The sequence below is a fragment of the Hippocampus zosterae genome, chromosome 16 (genome assembly GCF_025434085.1).
Source record: "Hippocampus zosterae strain Florida chromosome 16, ASM2543408v3, whole genome shotgun sequence".
In the NCBI taxonomy this organism is placed as follows: Eukaryota; Metazoa; Chordata; class Actinopteri; order Syngnathiformes; family Syngnathidae; genus Hippocampus; species Hippocampus zosterae.
In genome coordinates, this window is record NC_067466.1 from 19,438,137 (window position 1) to 19,464,577 (window position 26,441).

The window sequence follows — 26,441 nt, forward strand, 5'->3', positions numbered from 1 at the left end:
CGCCTCCTACTGGACTCGAGCTTCTCGCCTCAAGACCTGGACGCCAACGCCACACTCGGGTATGTCACCAAGTGAACTTGCGGCGGTGCGCGCGCAAAGCCGAAAAGCCGTGACATCGAGTGTGTGAGAGGAAACTGCGTGTCTGAAAGTGTGTGTGCTGCCTTTGAATGTCATTACGGACCTTCTATAAGTAAAGTAGCAGGCCCTCCCAACCACACACACATACACAGGCCCGTCATTAATCTGTCATTGGTTCTAAATCTGGACTAGCAGTCATGTGTGTGTGTGTGTCTCATGAATGCACTAAAGTCACATCTGGCTTGTAAATGCAAAGGGCGTGAGCCGAGGTGCCACTTTCCCACGAAGGCAGGAAGCAGGTGAGGAGGGGGGAGGAGGGGGGCGGCATGGACACCACACGCACGCACGCACAGGGTGAGGAAGCTCCCGTCCGTGTCAGCGAGCGCGCAAGGTGGCCCGTCGGATGGGCCTTGACAGGAAGTTCTCCAGCGGGCCCACTTCCTGTTTGCTCGGACTCGCCTCCGTGACGGTTTGAACGCGCTACCTCGCGTTGCTCTTTTTTTTTTTTTTTAAATCAGCCCGTGAAAATCTGTCTCCACGTGACTGAACAATAACAAAAATCGTACTGGACCCAGTTTTCTAACTGGTCCCTTTCAAATGTAATTTTTTATTTTTTTAAATTTTAATTTAATTAAATTTAAATTTAATTTTTCAACAAATGACGGCGCGCGCGCTGAGCCTCCAAACAAGACGGGAAGCGCGCCGCCGACCTCGCCGACTTTGACGTGAGAACACCGAAATGGATTCTTGACCCGGAAGCCGGCCAGAGGAATTCCTCTTTGCATCTTCCTGTTTTGCAGCCAATTCCTGCCCGATAAGACGCGGGGCCGGCGGACGCTTCATTAGGTACACCGTCCCGTCCCGCTGGGTGGCTGAAGCAAAGCGAGCAACCCGCGTCAGTAAACTTACTCCGAAATTGCTTCGATTTTTATTGATGAGATGTCAATTTTCAAGCAAATAAAAAGTCATTCCGGCCAAGGAGTGAACTTTGACCCTTTTTCACAGATTAAAATGGAGCGACCGAAGCGTAAAGAAAAGAAATTCCTGAATCGTCACAGGAAGTCATTTTGGTTTGAAACGAATATTGGAGGCTGATTTTCCAGGGGGTGGGGGGTGGGGTGGGGATTCAAATAACGAAAAAAAGACAAAATTCGGCCCCAAAGCCGCTTTGGCTGAGCAACATGAAATTTGCCCAAAATGGCCGACTCGCGGAGTCGGCCATTTTGGGCTGAAGCCACCCTGCAGCGACATCGCTCCACCAGATGTGGCGCCATTGTTTCGACTTGGACTCAAAAGGACAAAAAGGAGACGCCTTCGGTCCTTGTGGAAAAGTTTCGATTCCCCCCCCCCCCCTCCCTGAGTGCCACTCGCGTCGCATTCTCGAGCGCTTCTTTGAGCGTCTGTCAGTCTTTGAAAAATGCAGTAGTCAGCGTTGTGGGCGTGAGCAGATCCTCAAAGACGCGGCCAAGATTCTTCACGCGGTGGTGGATCGTCACAAACATTCCGACGCTTTTCTTTTTTTTTCTGTCTTTCGCAGCTGGCACATCGCCGCTTTCGGCAGTTTTCGCCCTTGACGGACGGCGTCGCCGTTGGGACAACATGCGTCCGGGAACCGACGGCGACAACCGAAGGAGGGCAGGTATTGGCACCGGGTAAGATTGAAATAACTTTTTTTTTTTTTTATGACGGGACGTAGTTTCATGGGTCGCCGTGGGGGAAGTCGCCGCCGCCAAACGTGTCGGGCCTTCGCCATCTGGTGTTGCTTAGCGTCGTGTCGAATAATTGCGAGGCCGTGGCAAGTGTCCACGCCGACGCACGCGGCGCCAACACTCCGAGGACACACGAGGGGAAAGACTTGCTTGTTTGTTGTCAAAACTGCGGCACAGCATCTTTATCAAGTGCAAGACCCAAGACTTTGGAGACCCCCCCCCCCCGAAAAACCCCCCATCATTCTACAAATAAGAGGCAAAGTGTGCTTGCTTCAAGCTGTTTGTCACGTCCAGTTCAAGTTGGAAAAAAAAAAACGGCGGTGAATGAAACACCCAAATGGCTCCCAAAACTTAGCTTCATGCTAACATATCATCTGAAAGCCCATTGAGAGGCTAACGGAAATGAGCATGCTTGCGATGCTAAGTGTCCTCCTTCAAATGATTGGCGCTTCACCACGCACGGCGGCAGCAACGCAGACAGATGGAGCGGACGACCATTCGATTTTGATGGATGCAAGGAATGCTTTTTGGGTTGGTTTGGTTGAAAACGAGGGGGGGGGGGGCACAATCTCATGAGCAGTCCGCCTCCAAAAACCAATCAATCAATTTGTCATCAACTCTGATTGGAACGCTCGCAGTTGACAAGGTTCTGTCGGAGGATTGAGCGCGAGGCCTTTCAAGCGACGTGGGGACGCTCAAATTATTCACCCAAAAACAAAAAAGACGTGGAGGAAAAAATGCAAAAACTGGATGAGAGGTCGCCGACATGTTGGAAATCCGAGACAACCAAATCGCTGGCTGCGACCTGAGCGGTCGACGGCGTCCAGTCGGCTGGCGCGCTTTACAGCCGAAGCGGCCAAGTTTGAATTTGCAACTCGCTCCTCCCGAGCAGCCTTTTTGTCTCTCTCGGCACGTTTGCTTCCACCGAGCCGGGGGGGGGGGGGTGGGGGGGGGCAAAGTCTCTCCATCGCTCCCACCGCATCCTCCCCGCCAGCACCCCCACTTTGGTGCCGGCTACCCAAAAGGAGGAGGAGGAGGAAGGGGCGGGGGCCTGCTGCTGCTGCTGCTGGAGGAGGAGGGGTGGGAGTGGGAGTGGGGGCGGGGGCGGGGGCGGGAGCGGGCTCCACCAGTCCGCCAGTCGGTCGCTCGGCTCCAGTGCGGATGCTGGAGCAGCAACCAGAGAAGACGGATTCAAACAACAACCGCACAAAAGAAGAAGCCAACGTGTGTGACTCGGACACGCGCGCGCAGGCGGGGCCCCCCTCTTATGGAATTGGCCTATTTGCCCCCCCCACACCCCCAACCTCCCGCTTCCCCTTGTGTGGATTGTGTGAATGCTTTCTTTTTCTACATCGCAATCAGCTAGACGTCGGGGACAGCCAGAAGCACGTCCCTCCAATGAATGTAAGTCCACCCCCCCACCCCCCCACACACACAAACGATGCATGCAGGCGCACGGACCATATACACTCATACATGCGCGCGTGCCGCCGGTAGCAAACAAGATGCGGCGTGCTGACTCGATATTTCATTGATCAATTCGGGGGGGTGGGCGGGGGGGGGGGGGGGGGGCTCCGTTTGGTTGCCCTTGACTCGTGCGCCAAATCTGGAAAAGGTCCGGGAAGCGGAGCCCCCCGTGTGAGGCGTCTCCGTGCTCAAGACCGGCCCCCGAAAGTATTGGGACGCCAAGAAGGAGCGGACAAAAGTATTGGGACAGCCACGGCAACTGCGAAGGCGCCGATGGACGCAAGCGTTCGAGATGAGATGACCTCGGGGAGCGGACAAGCGGGGCAAAACGCCAGGATCGGGGGAGCGCAAAGCCGACGGGGCGAGGATCGGGACAGCTGAAGAACAGACCGGACGCAAACATCTGGAGAGAAAAATGGCAAAAGCAGCCGAGCCGAATGCCAAAGACGTCCACCTGCGATGCTCTTCCGCGGCGTCTTTTACGGGCCTTGCGAGGCGCAAAAGCATTTCCTGCAAGGTTGCGCACGTGCAGATGTGGCCCAATATTTTTGTCCATTGAAATGCCTTCGGTCCTTATCGGGTGCGGATGTGCCTTTAAGGGGCGTGACCCATTAAAAGTGAGATCAGGGGCTGGGATGCCATTGGCTGCCCCGCGGCAGCTCCTTGCCAGTTTTGTCGTTTGCTTATGTGCGGAAATGTGCCCCAAGCGATTTGCGCGGCGCCACCTACTGCACAGCTTTGAATTGGCCGCTTTTAATGATTTGAAGAGAGACTCCGCTCGAGTGGCCGTGCGGAGCTTATCAGCAAAAGTCAACACGGGGCTTGTTTGTGCGCCGCCTCGCCAGTGTCGGGCTGAGGATGGACGCCCTTTTATTTATGCCGTGCTGGGTTTGGGGAGAGGGGGGGGTTGCTGGTATCAGGGGCCAAAGAGTGATATATTTTTCTTTTTTTTTTTTTTTAATCAAACACAATATACCCCAAAAAGTCAGTCCCATTTAGCGTAAACGTACAAAACAACAAACATGGCGCCAGAGGGGATAAAAGTGGAAATGATATACAGTCCATTTAATGGACCCTAAAATGCAAATGGAATCGCTTTTTGTTCGTTTTTGGAATTAATACACAAAAAACAAAATACATAAATACATTTGATCCTATCACGTCATGCACGCACGTTTTTCCTTCCCACAAACTTTTGTTGGCCGACAACCAAAAGCCCCGGCGGGGTCGCGACCTTCCTTGCGCTCAATCGATACCCGCACTCGCAGTGTGGGAAAACAAAGCGGGTGAAGCCAGTCTCCAAATTGCCCACCCGGGGGTCGCCGAGTCCTCACTGGGGGCGGGGCCATTTGTCATCATCACGGTTGACGCGAGCATTGTTGGTTTTTTCCCGGATTTGCTTTGTTGGGGCCCGCCAAGTCCGAGTCAGGCGAAGGGAGACCCGGCACTAGCGCGCAATCGGAGGCACACGCCGGCACCGCTCGGGGGAGGCGCCGTTGCCATGGCAGCTAGCGCCGGTCGCCAACGGAAGCGATGCAGGCAGCCGCCTTTGTCCCGCCGACAAAGGCGGAAACGTGTCGTTTCAACATTGAAATAAATGAAAAATATGGAGAAAGACGCCAGCGTCTTGCTATCAATTGGTTGAACATTTCACAGCCCCGCTTACCCCCCACCCCCAAATTGGAACATGACTGCAGCCTGTATTGAGAGGCGCGGGGGGGGGGGGGGTGACACGCTGGATCGGTCTCGGCTCGGATGTCCCCCTCATGCCTTTTTCATGAAGTCTCAACTGGCGATCGCCGAGCGTTTGTCTGCCTTCAACGCCGCAGTCGGGCCCCGCGCGGTCTCTGCCGCCGTCATTTGAGGGCCCGTGGCCCCCGGAATCGTTTTCGATTGGTCGCACGAGCGCGCCGACCGGTTAGTTTCCGTTTTGGGCGATCGGAAAAGCTTTTGTCTCCCAGCACGCTGCCAAATCCAGATGGGCTGGACTGGCCCAAATGTTTTGCGCAGAAGCCAGCGCGCTCCCTTCGGCCAAACCAAACAAGTGGAAAAACGTCAGGCCGCCTCGGGGCTTGCTTGTGAGTATGTACGAAGACATTTGTGTGCGAGGAGGGGAAGAAAAAAAAAACAAGCACGAAAATCTCACGTCTTTGGACTCGGTGAAGCAGCATGCGGCTCACGACAAGCTCGTTCTTGTCCGAAAACCATTTGGATTCCCATTCCCAACACTATCGAGCGGCGTGACGGGATGCGTTGTACCACTAGAGGGAGCTCTTCTCCTCCATGAAGTCGGCGACAACCCCGAGCGCGATCTTGTGGAGTGGCACGTCGAAAAGCATCTTGACGCTTTGCCGACACGAAGTCCTCACGTGTTCTGCGTGCGCTTGGTTGCGTTTTCAGCAACGCTCGTGAAAAAAAAACAACAAAAAAAAACAGAAGTGCGGTGGTGTCCGCGGCCTCCAGATGTGGAGGGGCCGCCGTCCGGGCCTTCCCCGGGGAGCCATAGACGGATTATTAATGGAGCCTCCTCGGGGTGGGGGTTAGGGGGGGGTAAATTGAGCATAATATATGTGGTCACGCTCAGGGAAGTCCGGAGCGAAGCGCACTTTCTGTTTGCTCGCAATATCTCAAGGCGCGCGTCCCCCCAAAATAATAAAAACCAAAAGTCTCTCGCCGCTAATGGATTTTCTTTGTTTTTCCAGTCCAAAATGACGACTCGCCAGCAACCCCCCCCCCCCCCTCCAGCAAAAAATGGCAAGGAAAAAAGGCAACATGTCTCTTTTTTTTTTTTTTTTTTTGGTGGTGGGAGGGGTTAATCTTTTATGACAATGCTAACCCTGAGCTAGCAGTTAGCCTCGGCGGAATGCGCCGACGCCTTTGGCCCGCGAACGCCAGTTTGGTGGCTGTTTTGATTGGAAGGATTTCCAGCGGATCGCCGCCCACCCGTGACGGCGTGCGTCCGTCCAGCGTTTCTATTTCCGGAGCGTAAAAGGACGGAGGCGGCGGGAGGCCCGACGCCCTCCGTCACGGCTCCGGCTGGATGACGCCCTGGATCGCGGGGAACAAAGAGACAAACAAGGTGTCGGGTTTGGCTCATGGGTTCTTGTCTTTGTTTTCAGGCGTAGCTGAGTCATGCCCGCCAGAAGCGAAGGGTCGCAGGGGCGGCCCGCCGGCCCGTCTTTGCGCTCTCGCGCGTGGCGACCGCTCATATGCCTACCCGTGGTCCTGGTCCTGCTGCGGTCGCCCGCCGCCCTGTCGGCGACGCTGGAGTTGCATCTGGACGAGGAGCAGCCGGCGGGCACCGTCGTCGGCGACATCGGCGCCGGCTTGCCGCCCGGCGAGTCGGCCGGCCTCTACTTCATCTCGGACCACGAAGGCACGGGCGCCGGCAGCGACCTGAACATCGACGAGACCAGCGGGATCATCACCACGGCGCGCCGCCTGGACCGCGAGCGCAGAGACCGCTACAGCTTCATCGCCGTCACCGTGACGGGCGTCACCATCCAGGTGGCCGTCACCGTCAACGACATCAACGACCACGCGCCGCGGTTCCCCAAAAGCCGGGCTCATCTCAAGATACCCGAGCACACGGCCGCCGGCACCCGCTTTCCCCTGGACCCGGCCGCCGACGCCGACGAGGACCTGTTCGCCACGCAGGGCTACTCCATCCGGGAGGGAAACGTGGGCCAGGTCTTCCGTTTGGAAACCAAGAGGGCGTCCGATAAGACGCTGAATCTGGACCTGGTCGTCGGCGGGCCCTTGGACCGGGAGAAGCGTTCGGCTTACACTCTGGTCCTGGAGGCCTTTGACGGGGGCTCGCCCAGGAGGGTCGGTTCCATGACTCTGGAGGTGGCCGTGACGGACATCAACGACCACGCGCCGGTCTTCAACCAGAGCCGATACCACGCCGTCATTTCCGAGAGTCTTCCCCAGGGAAGCAGCGTCCTCCAGGTCGCTTGAGAATGGAGTCACCTCTGGCGCTCTGCGGACTCGCTAACGCTCTGCGGTTCTTTTTGGCAGGTCTTCGCCACAGACCAGGACGAAGGTGACAACGGCCTGGTCCTCTACGAGATCAACCGGCGGCAAAGCGATCCCCAGCGCTACTTTGTGGTGGATCTCAAGTCCGGCGTCATCACGCTGAACAGACCGCTGGACTACGAGCTTAAGCGAGTGCACGAGCTGGTGGTCCAGGCCAGGGACAACGCCAGCCACCCGGAGGTAAAACGCCGGTTGACCGTCCGGCGCTCGAAATTCCTTTGAGCAAACGTTGGTCTTCCCTCCCCAGGTGACCAACACTTTTGTCAGCATTCACGTGCGCGACTACAACGACAACCAGCCCACCATGACCATCATCTTCCTGAGCGAAGACGGCTCCCCGAAGATCTCGGAGGGCGCCCAGCCGGGCCAGTACGTGGCCCGCATCTCCGTCACCGACCCGGACTACGGCGAGTACGCCAACGTCAACGTGTCGCTGGAGGGCGGCGAGGGAAAGTTTGCTCTGGCCACCAAGGACAGCATCATCTACCTGATCTACGTGGACCAGGCGCTGGACCGGGAGGAGCGCGACTCCTACGACCTGCGGGTGACGGCCACCGACTCGGGTACGCCCCCCCTGCGGGCCGAGTCCTCCTTCACCATCCGGGTGACGGACGTCAACGACAACCCGCCCCTGTTCGACCGGCCGGCCTACCGACAGACCGTCCCCGAGGCGGTCCGCCCGGGATCCTTCGTCCTCCAAGTCACCGCCCGGGACAAGGACCAGGGTCCCAACGGCGAAATCCGCTACAGTCTCTTGACGGGCGAGCGCTCCCGCTCGGACCGCTTCTCCGTCGACGCGGTGACGGGGATCATCACCACGGCCGGCGAACTGGATTTCGAGTCGGAGCCGTCGCCCAGCGTGACGGTGGTGGCGACGGACGGCGGGCGGCCGCCGCTGTCGTCCACGGCGCGGGTGGACGTGCTGCTGCAGGACGCCAACGATAACGCGCCCGTCTTCTCCAGGAGCTTCTACAACGCCACCGTGGAGGAAAACTCCCCGCCCGGGACCTGCTTCCTACAGGTACCGCCACCCTTGCGCTAACGTCTGCGCTCGCGCTCGTGGCTTCGAGTTCTGGTGACCATGCTTGCGTTTACGTACATTTTTTGCACCGAAATGGCGCCTCTCCCGAAACAAAAATTATTTCTCAAAACAAACCCCCCCCCAAAAATGCTGCTCATTTTTCTCAGAACGCATTTTTCTCGGAGCGCTTCGCCGTTGTTGGAAACCCGAAGACGGATCGCATCAGAGGGCTGTCCCTAATCAAGTGGCCTCGTCTCTCTGTTTAAACGTTTGACTGTTGCCCAAAACCCCCCCCCCAAAAAAACCCAAAAAGGGTATCGGTGGTATCGGTGTGAATTATTGATGGCGTCAGACGCACGCCCGGGAATTTTCTCAATGCCGATTCCCCGAAGCAACAGAGATGCCGGTCACCATGGCGATGAGGGAAGCGAGGGGAACCGGCGTTGGGGGGGGGGGGGGGGACTTGATTACCACCTCCTACTGCCGTGCGTGCGTGCGTGTGTGGGGGAGGTTGGAACATTTGTCACCCTGTGGCTCGTGTGAAGGGGGCGCCTGCAATGATGTCATCTGGATGTGTGTGTGTGTGTGTGTGTGTGTGTGTGCGCCCACCAAGGGTTGGGGTGCGATAGGTCGAAGTCATCTCTCAGCCGTAACCATGGCAACAGTCCTCCGAGGACCACAGGGAGGGAAAAGGGGGCTTCGAGGTCTCGCCGTTTTGCAGATTTTTTTCCCCCCGTTTTTATCCCGTCAACACGTCAATGTTGTCCGGACAGCCGTTAATTTTGGGTGCAATTTAGTCCACCGCTAGGTGGCGGCACAGCAGTTTTATAAATTGTCACAAAGTAGAGTGAGAAGAGGAAGAATTTGAAGCCGGGCTTGATTTTATGAACGGCAATTGCTCTTGGATCCTGCTTTTTACGCCGACAGAACGCCACGGCTGTGTGTTCATTTTTCGTTACTGCCCCCTTCAGCGCTGGAGTGGAACACGAGCATCCATAAAATCAAAAGTCTTTGAGTCTGACTCAGTTCAGCAGCCTTGCTGGAGGTTTTACGCTCCACTAAGTGGCATTCTGTGTTTCCTCACCCCCCCCCCCCAATCTGGTGTAATTTTTGTTGTTGTTGTTTTCATTTCTATGATACCCCTTAGAATGATTTCAAAGTTAGCACTCTGCCCTATTTGGACTGCATGAGCCTTTTGTTTCCCAAATGATCCCAAAACACTGCTAGAACGCCCCCCCCCCCCCCCCCCACACACACACACCAGCTGCTATATCAAGAACTGAAAGGGAGGAGGATCGGGGGTGTCTTAGGCATGAGTCCCTTTCCACCCCCACTTAAACATCCTTGGAAAAAATCTCTCTCTCTCTCACCCCCCCCCACACTCACACACAAAGAATGAGGTAAAAGTCGATGCAATCTTTTGTCTGTCAGAGCGTAAAAAGGTGGATGGCTGGTCGACCCCCCCCCCCACCCCCCCATCATCTGCTAACAATCTAAGTGCTCTCTTCACCCCACCACAGATGAACGTGATTCGGGGGTCCACGGGTTTTTGGGATTTCCAGTTGTTAGCACGAGCTCATCTGACATGTTTTTGCCCCTCACGCGACAACATTAGCATGTTTCGATAGCCTGGACGTTAAGCTAGCCGGACGGTTCAGTTGGCCGAGCGGAATCCGAGCACTTCCTGCCTCCGCCGTCTGCGAAACGCAGGCTTCTACGTGAAAGAAATCGCAAACAGATGCCAGTCGGTGGCCACGTGACGTCAATTTAGATGAGAGAATCGCTTTTGAGAAGAAGATCAAGATTAGGAGACGAAGTGAGTCTCCATCCACGTCGGTTGAGAAGCCAGACAAGTGGAGGCGCTTGATATGTGTTGTTGGAAGCTAGCGGAAAGCGTAAGAGTAGAAGAGGCCGTTTTGCGGAGGGCGGAGCAAAGGACGACAGCGGCGGCCTGTTTGCGGCACTTTTGGAAACGGCGCAAATCCCCAAATAAAGGAGAAAGCGAGCGCAGCTGTTTGCCACCTCGCCGTTTGGAGGAATCGAATTTCCGCCACCGCGTCCCGTCACGTCTGCTCATATCTGCGATATCGCCTTGCGTCTGCTTCTCTCCGGTCACGTCTGGCCCGGATCCGTTTTCAGAAGGGAACAAATCCCTCCCCCGAGCCTCCAAAACTCGGCGGCCGGCGTTAGCTGCTCGCGGAGGGGCAAAGTGCGAACGCTCCCGACTTCTTTATCTGCCTTCCGCCGCGGTCAGACGTCCGCTTCCCTCCGCCACGTATCGTCTCCGGCCAGAACGTCCGCTTTCTCCGTCTTGACAATAGCGGCGAGGTCGCCGGCTTCCTGCGCTTCCGTCGTTGGCGTTCTCAGAAGGCACAATGTCGGGAGCCGTCAGAGCGGAAGTCCAGCGACCAGTCGAGCGCGGACGGAGTCCAGCTTGTGGGGCTGGGAAAATTCTCAGCCTCAACATCAAAAAAAGAGCAAGGGCTGTATCGCGTGAGGCCTTTGCCGATTGCGGGCCAGACTCTGCATTGGAGCGCCTCGTTGTCGGCCGCGAGTGTGCGCACGTCAGAGAAAGGGCGAAGAGCCAAGGAGGTCCAGTCGAGTCCAAGTTGACAAGCGGGGCCTCCTTTGAGCGCCGCAGCACTGAAGAGTGGAGATTTTGGGGGATTTCTTTTTGTCCCCCCCCACCCCCCCCAAACAATTTGTAAGCCATTTTATCCTTGGTGATCTTTTGGCAGGGTCGTCTTCGGCGGTACGTCAAATTGACAAGACATCTATTTTCACTCGGCAGGGACTTTGAAATGTCCATCGTGCCCCGTCCGCTTCGGTGCACTCCAAGGCGGCTTTGATCGGCCTCGTAATCTTCTGTCTGACTCCCAGGCAGCTTTGCGCTGACCCCCCCGAGCCCGTTGCCCCCTCACCCCCCCGCTTTTGCCCACCATGTGATCGGAGCGACCGCATCGCATCCCAGCGGGCTGCGGTGTGCGACCGAGTCAGTGCCAAACGACGCCGGAGGTCTGCTTGGACTCGTGACACCCCCCCGCCCCCTCCCCCAACTGTAATCTTTCCCCCCAGAGTCCGACGTGAACCTGGCAACCTCCGCTTTTGCTGTGAGTGAGAGATGTGTTGACTAAGTGCACTCACGGGCCGAGAGGAAGGAGCACCTTGCGTCTCCGCGGCGCCATCCGACGCGATCCTGGCCTCCTCCTCCGCATACGTGCGTGGGTTCAAAGGGGGGGGGGGCCCGCCGGCCGCGACGGACGGCTGATCTCCAATATTTATAACCGCTCATCTCAAATCCGTCTGGTGCCGGGAAAAGATCGGCATGTGAGAGATGAGCGGGGAACTTATCCTCGCTAGCAGGAACGCTAACGAAGAGCTTTGTGGGGGTTTGTTGGGGGGGGGGGGGGGGGTTCAGGGTCGGGAGGAGTGCTGGTGCGCTTGAAACGTGACCAAAATCAAGTGGCAAATCGTTTTTTTGGTCCACCGTGTGATGGGGAAAACTGAAAGCTAGCAATGGCTGAACGTTGTTTTGCGCAGCGGCAGGCGGGTTGCCTTGTAGCATAACTTCACTTTTAGCATCGTGGCGTCTCATCCAACAAAAACACGGCCAGGAAGCAGCAGAAAGAGCGCCAGCAAGAGCAAGGAATCTTTTTTTCTTTTTTTCCTTCACTGGAATGCCAGAGGATTTGATTGGCCGGCGTGTTGAGGTGCGCGCCGCAGGGATTCTCGCCCAAATAGCAGCTAGCATCTTTGCGATGCTAGCTCCCTCAAAGTTGAGGGAGGACGTTTAGCCGCAACAAGCTAGCTTAGTATCCGACATTATAACGGTAGCATCCGATTCTTTTGCGCTAACGTTGTTTACTTGTTTGCTTTGGCTGGTCTCGCAGCTCAGACCTTCGCGTGCTTTCTCTCTCCCCGCGGTGAAAAGAAAGCAAAGCGCTTTATTTTTGACTTTTGGAGACGTGAGGTGGCAGGCGGCGGTTAGCGCAACATCAAAGTCGCCGGCTCGGATTCGGCTCTTTTGCGGCTTCACGTTCACATTTTTTTCTAAGCGAAAGGAAAGAAAAACATTGACTTTCCCCTCCGAGAACAAGCGACCGCAAACAAAAACATGGCTGAAAAGTGGCCGCCGCCGCTCGCATCTTGCATCACCGCCGAGTGCGTGACCGCTGCCTTTCGGTCCAAATGTTAGCGTTTGGAAAAAGGGACGCAACTCGATTCGAGCTCGACCGCAAAACGCGTACGCTGGAGCTTCCACTTCAGCTCCACTCTTTGAATTCCACATCCAAACGTTGGTATTGAATGCGAGACATACGCGACCACCCCCCAAGATCATTTCCTTGTTTTTTTTTGGGGGGGGCAGTCTCGTTGTTGTCCCTTTTTCCCCCTCATTGTGTTCATTAATGACGCAAGTAGGCAGACCCCCCCATACCCCCCCACAAATATATAGAAGTAAATCTCTTTGATCCCCCCCCCCCCCCCCCACCCCGCTTCACCTCTCATCCCTCTTGAAATTGCAATCCTAATAATTTCCAGCTGTGAAGGGCGCATGAAAGCAAAAACAACTTCCAAGGTCTCGTCTTGTCATCGGCCCCGCCTTTTGTCTCTCTTAGCCAAAAATCAAACACCCCCCGCGCGCACCCTCGCCCCGCCCCTCGTGATCTTAATTGTGCTCACCTCATCCGCGCCCGAGGAGCAAATGGAGGCCGGCGTCGTTTCCGAGCGGCCGCTATTGCCGCTACCGCGATTGTTCTCCTTCGCATTCCACCTGTTGCCGCGCTCGTCTTGTATTTATTGCGCGGAATGTTTTGCGGGCATAAAATGTGGCGCGCAAATAAATCTCCGCTTACTTAAAAGGTTAAGCCCAGAGCATGTCGGCTAAATTGATGTTAGCGCCTTCATGTGGCGCGCAGATGCTTCATAGCGAGGGATCCCTGTTCCTCCCCCCCCCCCCCCCCCTGTTCCGACAAAGTCAAAGACCCGCTGGGCTGTCAGGAGATGGCCGCCATATTTGGAGAAACGGACGAAAATGTTGCGACGTCGCACACACAAATACAAAGCGCCCCGCGTGCCCTCAAGTCATTTTTTTTTCTGGTCTCCTTTTCCCTCAGGTGTCCGCCACGGACGGCGACCGCGGTTCCTTCGGCGTGGTGTCCTATGCGCTGGGCTCGGGCTCGGGCGGCGCGCCGTCCGCCCACTTCGGCATCGACAAGGAGAGCGGGCAGCTGTGCACCGTCGCGGCGTTGGACCGCGAGGACGGCCCCGACGCCTTTGAGCTGACGGTCACCGCCACGGACGGGGTGAGACCGTTGGCCACTTTGAGGGGAGAATGCAGCCGGAACGCGTCTGAGCCAGTCACACGACACCGGGGGGGGGGGGGGGGGGGGGGGCTTCTCAGGCTCCATTTGGAAGGTCCCGCTGGGTTCATCTGAAAACCGTGGCGGCGTTTCCCTTTTAAGGGCGGCCTGAGCGCGGCGGTCGGCGTGAGGGTGTCCCTGGCCGACGTCAACGACAACCGGCCCGCCTTCTACCCGGCGCTGTACGCCGTCAGCCTGAGTGCGCACAGCGCCCCCGGAACCTCCGTGCTCAGGGTGACGGCCCGCGACCCCGACGCCGGGGAGAACGGGCGGGTGACCTACAGGGCGGCGTCCGGGGGCGCTTCCGCCTTTTTCACCCTCAACCAGGACACAGGTACGGCGGCCACTCAAAGTTGTTCTCTCGGGCTCCACCCGGGGGGTGGAGGGGGGGGGGTGGTGGAATGTCAATCGACATTCCAGATGAGCAATGACGGAAATCTTCTCAAGCGGGCTCCAATGTGCCCCACCCCAGGCGTGATCTCCCTTTCGCGCTCGCTCCACGGCAAAGCCAACTCGGTCATCACCATGGTGATCTCGGCCCAGGACGGCGGCGGCCTGAGCGCTGCGCTGGACGCCAGGGTGAACGTGAGCGTGGTGGGGGGCTCGGCGGCCCCGCCCGTCTTCGAGCAGCCGCAGTACTACTTCAGCGTGTCGGAAGATGTTCTGCGGGGCACGGCGGTGGGAACGGTCCGCGCCGCCGCCAAAACAGGTCAGGAAACGGCTCGCTCGGCGCCCAAGCCCCCCCCCCCCCCGCGCCCCCTTTTCAATTGCGTCTCCGCTTCAGCTCACGCCAAAGACGTCTCCTACGCCATCTCCGGCGGTGATCCCGACGGCTACTTCACGGTGGACGGCGCCACGGGAACCATCCGCACCGCCCTCCCCTTAGACCACGAAACCTGCCCGACGCTGGACCTGGAGATCCGGGCGCGCTCGGGCTCCCCGCCGGCTTTCGGGACCAGTCGAGTGCGCGTTTCCGTCTCGGACGTGAACGACAACGCGCCCGCGTTTCTACCCTCCTCGTCCGAGTCCCTCCTCCTGCCCGAGGGGGCCGAGACGGGGACGGTCATCTACCGCGTCCGGGCCTCGGACGAGGACTCCGGTCCTAACGGTCATCTGAGCTTCCGCTTGCTGTCGGACGGGCTCGCGGGCGGCGGGCGGCGGACTTTCGGCGTGGACCGCAGCACCGGCGAGGTGCGTCTGATCGGGGCGCTGTCCTATGAAAGCGTCCCCCGCTACGACCTTCAGGTGGTGGCCCAAGACGGCGGAGTGCCTCAGCGGAGCTCCACCTTCACCCTGGTGGTTCACGTGCAGGCGCGGGACGCGCGGGGCCCCCGCTTCGACACCCTGACCTACCGCGTGGAGCTGCGAGAGAACGCGCCCGTCGACACGCGCTTCCTGCAGGTCCGAGCGCTGGACGGAGAGGCCCCCTCGTCCTCCGGCGTCTCCTACCGCCTGCGGCCCGACGGCGACGCGGCCGGCTTCGGCGTGGCGCCGGATAGCGGCTGGCTTTTTGTGCGAAGCTCCCCGGACCGCGAGGTCAAGGACGTGTACCTGTTGACGGTGGCGGCCTGCGCCGCCCGGGGCGGGAGCGGCAGGACGGGAAGCGCCACGGTCAGGGTGACGGTGACGGACGAAAACGACAACTCGCCCGAGCTGAGCTGGGACAGGCTGTTCCTGGCGGTGCGGGAGAACCTGCCGGCGGGGACGGGCTTCGGCAGGATCTCCGCGACGGACCGGGACGCCGGACCCAACGCCCGACTTGCCTACGGGCTGCTGCACCCCGACGGAGACTTTCAGATCAACTCCCAGACAGGTGAGGACGTTGCCCCCCGTGGTTCGGGACTGGCCTCTGAGTTCCCGGTCCTTCTGTCTTCCCTTCCAGGGGAAATTAGCACTCGCCGGGCCCTGGACCGGGAGCGGCGCTCCAGCTTCCGCTTGGTGGTGGTGGTGCGGGACGGCGGCACGCCCCCCCGCAGCGCCACCGGCACCGCTCACGTCAGCGTGCTGGACGAAAACGACCACGCGCCCGCTTTCGCCCGTCCCGACGCGGAGCTCGTCTTTCAGGTCGCGCTCGAACTCGGGAGATTTGGAACGGGACACCCGGCGCGGACGTTCAACGGAGTTTCTGTATCGCAGGTGAACGAGGGGCTGCCCGCCGGCACCGTCGTAGGCGCCGTGTCCGCCAAGGACCCGGACGAAGGCGAAAACGGCACCATCTACTACTCTTTGGCAGGCAAGACCGACCGTTCATTTGAATCGCCGGCCGGCATTTGTTGCGCAGGCGCCGAAGTCAAGACCGTTGGACTCGAGTCACCGATTTTAGGAGCGAAGCCGCGCCCGGCCGAAACCTGAAAGATGAAATGACTCCGCTTGACTTGCATGAGTTCGCAGACGCTATACGTCGTGACTAAGATGACCGAAGTCTACGGACGACTCGCTGAAGCCAAGTTCATGACTGGACTTGACGCGCTCACTTTTGGCCGCTTCGGTTTTTTCTCATCCTGACCGCGATTTCCTCCAAAAGGCTCTCGAGTCGAGCGCTTCTCCCTGAACGCCGCCACGGGGGAGCTCCGAACCGCCGCCCCGCTGAGATGGGCGGATCGCGCCGAGTACACCCTGACCGTCACCGCCGCCGACCACGGGACGCCGAGCCTCAGCTCCACCTGCCGGCTGCGGATACAAGTAATGGCGCATCCCGTCGCCGTCTTTTTATAGTCGTTTCCTCCAAAGCATAAGGGCTTTTTCCCCTCCCGGTCCGCAGGTCCTGAGCTCCGCCGCATCCACCCCGAAGCCCAGCGCGCTGTCCGCGGCGCTCCGAGTGGCGGAAGGAACCCCTCCGGGCTCAGTGGTGGGCTCGCTGAACCGAGGGCCCGACGCCGCCGCCGTCCCGGACGGCCGCGTCACCTACCTGCTGACGGACGGGGACGGGACCTTCGCGGTGGACCGCTTGAAGGGTGACGTGTACCTGCTGCACGAACTCGACTACGAGAAGGCTTCCGAGTACACGCTGCGCATGGAGGTCTCCGACTTCTCCGGGGCCTTTCCCGCCAGCCATCTGGTGGAACTGCGCATTGAGGTGCAGGACGGCAATGACCATCGGCCGCGCTTCGCCGAAGATCCCGTGACCGTCGTCGTCCCGGAGAACCTCCCGCCGGGAGCCTCCGTTTACACCTTCCGGGCCGTGGACGAGGTACCGAAACGCAAAGTCACTTGAGGCGCGCACTCTCGGTCAACGAGGCGCTCTAAAGCAACCCCTAGAAAGAAATAAGGGCGCAAGCGAGTGCAACATGGTTGACCGTCCGGATCTCCGCACAGGATGGCAGCCGTCCCAACAGCGAGCTGCGTTACTCCTTGGAGCCCCTGTGGCCCAACAAGGCCGACCTGCTCAAACTGGACCCCGTGAGCGGCGTCCTCACCTTGGGGGAGACGCTGGACCGCGAGACAACTCAGTCCCTCCACGCGGTGGTCCGGGCCACCGACCAAGCGGCGGACCCGGCGCAGAGGCGATGCGCCTCGGTCACGGCGCAGGTGTTTATCGCCGACCGCAACGACAACGCTCCCGTCTTCAGCTCGCCGGCGGCCGTCAGCGTGATGGAGGATCAGCCCGTCGGGTACGTTAGCTCGTAGCTTTTAGCGTCGCGGTTTGAAAAAAGGAACCGCGATTGAAGTCGGCGTCATCGTTCTTCCGGGGCAGCTTTGTGATCGTGCACGTGATGGCCCGGGACGCGGACGAAGGGGAGAACGGCCGAGTGTCGTACAGAATCCAGACGGGAAACGCCGCCGGTCGCTTTAGTCTCAACCCAAACACCGGTAAGTAAACCTCTCCTTTCGCCACGCGTGGGGTCCGGAGAAGCCCAACCGATGAAAACCTTGTCCCAGGTGGCGGAGCTTTCTAGCAATAATATTTCACCTCGCCGCCGCCTGAGGTTGAGGTCAGCTAGTCACTCGATGGAACTTCCAGATGGAGCGAAAGTCGACCGCCTGCGAGTTTCTTTAGCCTGCGGTTTGTTTTCTCAGATGCTATTCAGCTATTAGAGTCGATAAGTAGATATAAGAAATATGTACTCGGGTTGTCCATGACAACGGTCACCGTACGAGATGGAAATCAACCTATCAGCAGGAACTAGTCCAGTCCACAAGAAATAATCGATGCCATCACGACTCTCGCCTGTTATTACAAAGTGTCTCCGTTAATCAAAATAAAACTCCTCGCAGGCTCCCTATCCATCTTGAAAGCTCTGGACCGAGAGGAGCAGGAGGTCTTCAATTTGACGGTGGTGGCGGAGGACGGCGGGACGCCTGCGCTCTCCACCTCGCAGGATCTGCGCGTGCAAGTGATGGACGTCAACGACGAGGCGCCGCTCTTCCAGAAGGCGGAGTTTGAGGCCCGAGTTCCGGAGAACCGAGGGCCCGGCACCACGGTGCTGACGGTGGTGGCCACCGACAGAGATCAAGGTTGAATATTTTGGAGGGGGGGGGGGCGCTGAGTTGAAAGCGTTTTCACTGGCCCGTGTTTTCACGCAGGCTCCAACGGGCGCGTCATGTTCGGCGGGGTGACGGAGGAAGGCTTCGTCATCGACCCGTCAACCGGCGTCATCACCACCACCAAGGAACTGGACAAGGAGCTTCGGGATCACTACCTTCTCACCGGTACTCGGCCTGACCCGTGTTTTGGTGAACAAACAAATACGATTTGCCGTCGCGGCCGCTTTGGAACGCACGGTTGACCATTGAAGTCTTTTTGGTCAATATCCAAACGGCATTTTTGTAGACAAGGTTTACAGACGTGTTCTCTGCTCATCAAGGAGCGTTGCGGGTCAACGTGCAGCTTATTCAGCCCGCCCTTGCCCGACCACGTCCGTCTTTCTGTCCAGTGTACGCCCAGGACGGAGGTCTGCCCCCCAACTTTGCCACGGCAACGGTGCGGGTGGAGGTCGGGGACGTGAACGACAACGCTCCGGTCTTTGCCCAGCCGCGGTACAGCCTTGAAGCGCCCGAGAACCAGGACCCCGCGGAGCTGTGCGTCCTCAAGGCCGGCGACCCGGACTCGGGTGCCGGCGGGGAGCTGGAGTACAGGATTACCGGTGAGAGCCCGAGATCGACGTGGCTGACGCAAGTCTGGCTTCTGACATCGGAGGACTTTCAAAAGAGCACTGAGATCTTTTTCCTGGTTTTCGTAACAACTGCTCCCTCCAGCCGGAGACCCGGACGGGGATTTCCACCTCCACGCCGGCACGGGAGCCCTGTCCACCCGCCGGGCCCTGGACAGGGAGACCAAGGCCGAGTACACCCTGGAGGTGACGGCCACGGATAGAGGGAGCCCGCCCCTCAGCGCCGCCGTCACGGTGGAGGTCCGAGTGCTGGACGTCAACGACAACGCCCCCGATTTTGGCAGGAGCGCCTACAGTGCCGAGGTTTCGGAGGACGCCGTCGTGGGATCGCCAGTCCTGACGGTAGGCGTACGTTCGAGACGATGATCAGAAAATACAACCGGAATTTCCCAAGGGGAAGTTCAATTTCAAGACAAAAAATCCATCCCTCTTCTTTTTCGAATCGTCACTCTTTGGGGGCGGGGGGGGCGGACTCATCAATTCTTGCATTCAAGACAAAAATAGACCCATTTGTATTTCTTCCTGAAGTCCAAAGGATTCTTTTGAAAGTGTCAATCATAGAGCAAAAATCAAATGCGCTTCCGACCCAAAATGTGACGAATTTTCGGCTTTTTGCAATCTTCTGAGTCCCGTCTTCCGCCGCCGCATTTCCAGGTGTCGGCGACGGACGCCGACGCCAACGGGAAACTCCTGTACTTCCTGAGCCCCGAGGCCGGCGGCGCGTTTGCGGTGGACGAGCACGCGGGCCGCATCACCACGTCGGCCTCTCTGGACCGCGAGAGGCAAGCGTCGTACAGCTTCCGGGTGTTTGCCGCCGACCTTTCGCCGGCGTCGTCCAGGAACTCGTCCGCTCAGGTGCGTTTCAAACGCTGTCGGCCCAAGACAAAGTCGGTCGCGTCGCAACAACATTTCCACCTTGTACGCACGAGTTGCCGACGAGCTCCTAAAAAGTCACTTTGTCAACAACCTCGCTTGCAGGTGACCATCACCGTCGTGGACGTCAACGACAACGCGCCCATCTTCATCCAGGACCCGCTGGTCATCGAGGTATCGACCAGGAGGTCCCAGAGGGTTCTGGCCACCATGAAGGCAGAGGACAAGGACTTTGGGGCCAACGGCTCCGTGTTTTATCGCTTCGCCGCCCCCGCGAAGGGCTTCGGCATCAACTCGCTGACCGGAGAGATACGGGCCACGCAGCCTCTGGAAACCCTGTCCCAGGCCCAGAGGACCCTCGTCGTGGAGGCCATGGACCAGGGCGACCCGGCCCAGTCCGCGCAGGGGGTGGTGGTGATCTACGTCAAGGAGGTGGAGTACGACGGCATTCGCTTCTCACGAAACGCCAGAGACGTCGGCGTACCGGAGAACGCGGCCAAAGGTCCGACGTCGGCCGGCGCTCGCCGAGACGAGGAGGGGCGATCTGAATTCACGCTCAAAGAATGATCCGTCTTTGCGCTCAGGTACGGCCGTGGCCCAGGCTCAGGCCCAGTTTCCGGACGGAAACCGCAAAGGGATCAGCTACAGCATCTTCAGCGGAAACAGACAGCAGGCCTTCAGAATCAGCTCGTCCACAGGTGAAATCTGGGTGCAAAGCTCCAAGGGTCTGGACTTTGAGGAGGCGCCCAGGCTACGTCTGGTGGTGAAAGCTGAGAGCGTGTCGTCCGCCTGCTTCACCGCCGTCAACTTGATGCTGCAGGACGTCAACGACAACCCACCTCGCTTCCAGCTGCAAAACTACGTGGCTTACATGATGGAGGCCCGCGGATACGAAATGCCCATCATCCAGGTGAGGCGCGCCCACCCGCTGCAAGCGGCTCCTCTTCCGGAGTTTTTAACCGCTCTGGAACTTTTTGCCAGGTCGTGGCCGACGACGTGGACCAGGGCCAGAACGGTCAGGTGACCTACTCCATCCGCTCATCGGCCATGAGTGGATTGTTCCAGATCGATCCGACGACGGGGAGCATTAGCACCACGGCCATCATGGACCGCGAGATCTTCACCCGGACCAAGTAAGAACGCAACGTGGCCCTTTCATAAAGGCGGTCATATTCAATTGATCGCATCCTCGCCCAGGCTGGTGATCACCGCAACCGATCGAGGAAGCCCGAGACTGGCGGGCTCGGCGACGCTGACCGTGATCGTCGTGGACCAGAATGACAACAGTCCCACTATTCCCTTGCCGCAAGAAGTCCGCATCTCCGAGGGTACCCCGCCATGCTCTGTTACGTCTCCGGTGGTACCTTTTTGAGTTACGAGCCATTGCGGGGCGATATTTCCGAGTCACGAGTGCGCTTCAGATACACGGCGTCACCCGATTGAAGGGGAAGGAAAAAAAAACTCAAGCAAACTTGCCCGGGTACCACCGTACAATTCTGTATCGCAAGCCCGAAAGCCACCGACCGACATTTCACTGTGCTTATCAGACACGCTGGTCGGTACCGAGATCACCGTGGTGACGGGGAACGACGTGGACTCCGGTCCCGCTCTGGCCTACTCGTTGCACTTGGACCCGAGTGCCACGGGCAAGTTCGGGATCCAGCGCTACACCGGAGGCCTTTCGCTTACCTCCCCGCTGGACTTTGAGGAGAAGACGTGGTACACGCTCACCGTCAGAGCCACCGACGGCCAGCACCGCGCCGAGGCCAACGTCACCGTCCTGGTGGAGGACGTCAACGACAACGTACCGGTTTTCGGCCGGGACCTCTACCGGGTAGGGTGGGCCGGCGCGTCCCAAAATATGTCCAGGCGCCCGAGTACTCAAAGGGCCGCCGTTCCCGATATTTCCACCACAGGTGACCCTGGCCGAGCATGCGCCGGCCGGCGGCGTGGTCGTCACGGTAACGGCGACCGACGGGGACGCCGGAGAGAGCGGAAGGATCACCTACAGCGTGGCGTCGTCCACTCGGGAGGGCTTCCGCATCGATCCCAACAACGGTAGACAAGCGGCGCCTCCTGGCGGCAAGTCAAACGGCGGGACTCTTTTTTGTTCTCTGACCCCTTGCAGGATCTTTGTTCATCAACCACCGAGCCGAGTTTGACCCCGAGCGCCCTTGCGTCATCGTTGTGGTGGAGGCTCGCGACGGGGGCTCGCCGGCACATTCCGCCCTGGCCACGGTGCAGGTTGAAATCGTGGACGTCAACGACAATGCGCCCGTCTTCCACCAATCGGAGTACAGGTCAGTTGGACTTGAAGCCGGCCTCCAGATTTCGGGACTAAATGGCAATGACAAAGTGACTTTTTAAACTTTCAGGGCGCTGGTTCCGGAGGACAGCGTCCCCGGCGTGACAGTTTTGACCTTCGAGGCCTTTGACGGCGACCTCTCCCGGGAAAACCGCGGCTTCGACTTTGCTCTGGCCAGCGGCAACGAGGGCAACGCCTTCCAGATGGAGAGCGGCGTGCGCTTCGTAGAGGGCCGCGGATTCCAAACCGTGGGAACGCTGCTCTTGGCCCAGGGTCTGGATTTCGAAGCCAAAGCGCTGTACAACCTGACGGTGGTGGCGTCGGACCGCGGCGCGCCCCGCAGGAGCTCCAGCGTCGCCGCCGTCATCGCCGTCGGCGACGTGAACGACAATCGGCCCGTTTTCGGCAGGGCGGAATACGCGGTGGCCTTGAGCGAAGGGGCCGTTGCCGGGACGGAGATCGTCAGAGTGACCGCCACAGGTAGCGACAACGGTTAACTCATTCAGTACCAGCCAATTCTGGACCAAGTCTGAAAAGACGTTTAAAAACGTCTTTGGGAGCGAACGAGTTAACCAAGAACCGTTCGTCGCCCGTTTTCCCCCCCCAGATGCGGACTCGACGCCCAACGCGCAGGTCCAGTACGCGATAAGCTCCGGGAACGAGGTTAATCTCTTCGTCGTGGACCGGTGGACCGGAGCCTTGCGACTTCAGCGGGCATTGGATCGCGAGGACCAGTCCACCCACACGGTCGTCGTCCGGGCCTCGGACGGCCGAGGGCATTTGACTCTGGTTCCCGTGGTCGTGGAGGTCAACGACGTGAACGACAATCATCCTTTCTTCCCGGTGGACGTCCTGACGGCGAGCATCAGAGAGAACCGGCCGGCCCGTTCGCCCGTGACGGTCCTCCGGGCGATCGACCGCGACGCGGGAGTCTTTGGCCAGCTGAGGTACCTGATGGCGCCGCACTCGCCGGCGGCAAAGGACTTTTCCGTGGATCCCGCCACCGGAGAGATCAGGAGCAGGAACCCCTTTGACTTTGAGAAAATCAATTCGTTCGACTTTGTCGCACTGGCGGTTGATGCGGGGAACCGCTCCGCCGCCGTGACGGTGCAGGTGTTCGTCACGGGCGAGGACGAGTACGACCCGCTTTTCGCCTCCTCCCATTTCTCCTTTGAGGTCCCGGAGGAGGCTCGCAAAGGTCAGAGCATCGGCCAAGTCCGGGCCCGAGACGAGGACGGGGGCGTGGACGGCGTCGTCCTCTACTCCTTCCCGACCAGCTCTCCTTACTTTGACGTCAACAGAACCACCGGGGTGATTTTCCTCAAGCTGGACAGCTCAAGGAGCGGCGGCGGCGGCGACGGCGGGTCGGGTCGAGCCCAAAGAGAAACTCGGCTGATGACGCTGGACGTGAGAGCTCACGGCCCTCTGGACACGTCTCGCCACGCCACTGCGCGCGTCTCCATCGACGTCACCAACACGGGCTTCGGCTTGGCCCCCGACGTTAACGTCTTGCTGGCGATCGTCATCGCCGTGTCGCTGGGCGTGACCGTTGTGCTCGCGATCACGGCGGCGCTGGTGTTTCTGGTCAAGTCGCGCAGGAGGAAGAAAGCCCAGGATGCGGCAAACGGGAACGCGGCCTCGGGAACCGCTCTGAAGAATTTAGACGATTGCGGCTCGGGACAAGGAGGGGAAAGAATCTACCGCCGGGCCTTGCCAGGCTATGTCGGAGACCAGGCGGGAGGCGGCGGCGGCGGGAGTCCGCCGTATACCAGAGGAGGGTCTCTAGATCCGTCCCACTCCAGCGGGCGAGGATCCGCCGAGGCGGCGGCGGAGGACGACGAAATCAGGATGATCAACGAGTACCCCCGCGTGGCCTCCGTCAGCTCGTCCATGCAGGAGCACATCTCGGCCAGGGGGCCGGACTCGGGGATCCAGCAAGACGCCGACCGGCTCTCGGACGTCTCCTGCGAGCCGGCGGCTTTGGAGGGGAGCGCTTGGCTCAAGGGCAAAAAAACGGGCGGGGGTCTGAGCGGGACTTTGCTCTCCGGCCCGCTGCCGGTGTACGGGGATGAGGGAGGCGGCTACCTGGGGGCGGGCCGGGGACTGAATATTTCCCTCCCCAAGGATTACGCCTTCCCCGAGGACGGCAAGCCGTCCGTGGACGGTTCTCTCACGGCCATCGTGGCCAGCGACGAGGAACTCCGCGGAAGCTACAACTGGGACTACCTGCTGGACTGGTGCCCTCGCTTCCAGCCGCTGGCCAACGTCTTCACGGAGATCGCCAGACTGAAAGACGAGACGGCCAGGCAGAGCCCCGACCCCCGCCAGCCTTTCCAGCCCAAGCTCAAAACGGATCCCAAACCCCGAATCGACCCGCCGCCGCTCATCACGTCGGTCGCCCACCCGGGGGCCATGTCCGTGCCGCCCAAAGTCCCGGCGATGGGACGGACGTTCCCCCACTTGGTGTCCCTGCGCCGCTCCCCCATCAGCCACGAGGGGTCCATTTCGTCGGCGGCCATGTCGCCCAGCTTTTCGCCGTCCCTTTCGCCGCTGGCGACGCGCTCGCCCGCCGTCTCCCCTTTCGCCGTCAACCAGGCGCCCTCGGCATCCGTGATCAGCGCCCGCGAGCCCTCGTTGGACCGGAGTCCCGATCGCGAGATGAGACTATGAGGGTCGCGGAAAAACCGATCGCATTCTTTTGCGCTTTTTACACCGCCGCCGTGGTCTGACACTCACTGTGCCGACGAGGCCGCCTCCTGCGGCGGGGGTTCTTCGACTTTTTGGGCCTAGGGACCCCTTCCACGTAAGAAATCTTTCCAGACACTCCAGTCCTACCGCTCGTGGCAAACGAATAGCCAGAAATGCCATGGGGGTTGCTTTTATTGCTTGCGTCGATCCCCAAATGGAGGTATGCACTTTTTTGAAACGGACTAATTTATTGTCCCCGCCCCCCAGTTTGAGAACCGCCGGTCGACAGGGCCACCCGCTGTCGTTTTGGTGGTGACTTGTGGCGTTGTGGTTGGTTTCCGCGTTCCCTCGCTGGCTGGCCAGAGAGCACCTTGTTTCCGTCCTTTTGCCTTTCAGCGATAAAATCATTAGGGGGGGGGGCGGATTGTTTTGATGTGCCAGTGTGGGACAGATTTTTTTTTTTACATCAACTATTGATTTGAGATTGTGTTTGTGCATTTGTGTGTTAGGATGTCTGAAGACTAGGCCATGTGCATCTGTGATTGTTAGCCAGTTAGCACCTCGAGTTGGGGCTGATTTGCGAGTACGTTATTTAAAACGAACAAAGAGATGGGGGGGGTGCGGGGGGGGGTTCTGTTTAGTCTTGTCAAATTGCATATCAAACCGGTTTCCAGCGGGATCACCTCTGTGTCTTGACAACGAAAGTGCTTCCCGCATTGACGATGATGATGGCGGCGTTCATCTCAGCGCAAAGGGAAATATGCAAATGAACCCTTGCACAGCCTGAAGGGGGGTCTGGACCGCCGCTCATCTTTCCATATTAAATTTGAATGATCTTTTATTAAAGTGCTTCACGGGAGATGAAGCCCGTGACCATCTGCAGGTTTTTTTTGGGGGGGGGGGGGTTGTTTTGTTACCAAAACACAAAAATCGGTCACGTCAGTCGCGCGAGTGCTTTTGTGGCCGCCGTGGCAACTGTTGTTCCTGTCAATCGAAAGTCAACATTATTACCCTTGCAAAGGCCGATTTTCCGACTAATGAGTTTCCCCTGAAGGGGACATTTTCTCTGATCTTTTGTTTTCCAGAAACATGATTTAGGGGCTGACATTTATGAAATGCTTCAACCTCTCTCTGTCTCTCGCTCCCGACATGGAAATTTATTAGCCGGTCTTCTTCTGTCAGCTTAAATGCGGAGAATGTGCAGGAGTCGGGAGTTTTGGGGGGGGGGGGGGGGTTACGACTTGGATCACTGCACAAGTATTCCGTTAAGGCAAGCCCGAAATGATATCCTCTTTTTACACCGAAATTACAGTGAATTCAAGACGAATTCTTTTTTTTGAAAGAGGGTTCAAGCCTGGGAGAGGGTGACAACATGGTGGTGGTGGGGGGGGGGGGGGGGGGTTGCGCTGCGTTCAGATGTTACTCCGCCGGAGTCAATTTGGGTCTCACAAAGTCCTTCAGGTTTCACGTCGCCAAGTGGAACCTGACTTTCAAACAAAAACTGGTCTTACATTTCACATCGAATACGGGTGACGAACATTGTTGCGCATGCGTCGCATTATAAGTCGCGTGTCCGCGTTCGCTCGACCTCGTGCGGCCGCGCATCTGCTTCGCGTTTGACAAAAACCGCGCCGATGTTCATCACTGTTCCGTCAGAGCCAAAAGCTATCGATGAGGACCTTCAAATCTTAACGGTTACCCTCTGTTTTCATTTAGGGGCGCGCAGTAAATATCCCCGCGACCCCCTTTGGGTTTGTGACAACTTTGGTTGCCAAGGGGGCCCGGAATGAT

General features: G+C 58.8%; 1 protein-coding gene across 1 annotated transcript; it reads left to right on the plus strand.

Annotated features, from left to right (window-relative positions):
- The first annotated feature begins 2,884 nt into the window (after positions 1–2,884).
- Positions 2,885–25,113, plus strand: LOC127588995 (protocadherin-16-like). Its single transcript, XM_052048038.1, has 28 exons — positions 2,885–3,191; positions 6,374–7,205; positions 7,275–7,472; positions 7,540–8,313; positions 13,428–13,616; positions 13,776–14,007; positions 14,146–14,382; positions 14,458–15,486; positions 15,556–15,737; positions 15,810–15,906; positions 16,198–16,355; positions 16,435–16,863; positions 16,989–17,284; positions 17,368–17,483; positions 17,889–18,128; positions 18,198–18,323; positions 18,548–18,757; positions 18,870–19,126; positions 19,439–19,639; positions 19,763–20,159; positions 20,242–20,567; positions 20,639–20,790; positions 20,855–20,985; positions 21,205–21,491; positions 21,574–21,715; positions 21,786–21,957; positions 22,033–22,442; positions 22,570–25,113. The coding sequence occupies exons 2-28, from the start codon at positions 6,387–6,389 to the stop codon at positions 24,630–24,632; spliced, it is 9,870 nt and encodes a 3,289-aa protein (XP_051903998.1). The 5' UTR covers positions 2,885–3,191; positions 6,374–6,386; the 3' UTR covers positions 24,633–25,113.
- Positions 25,114–26,441: the final 1,328 nt, after the last annotated feature.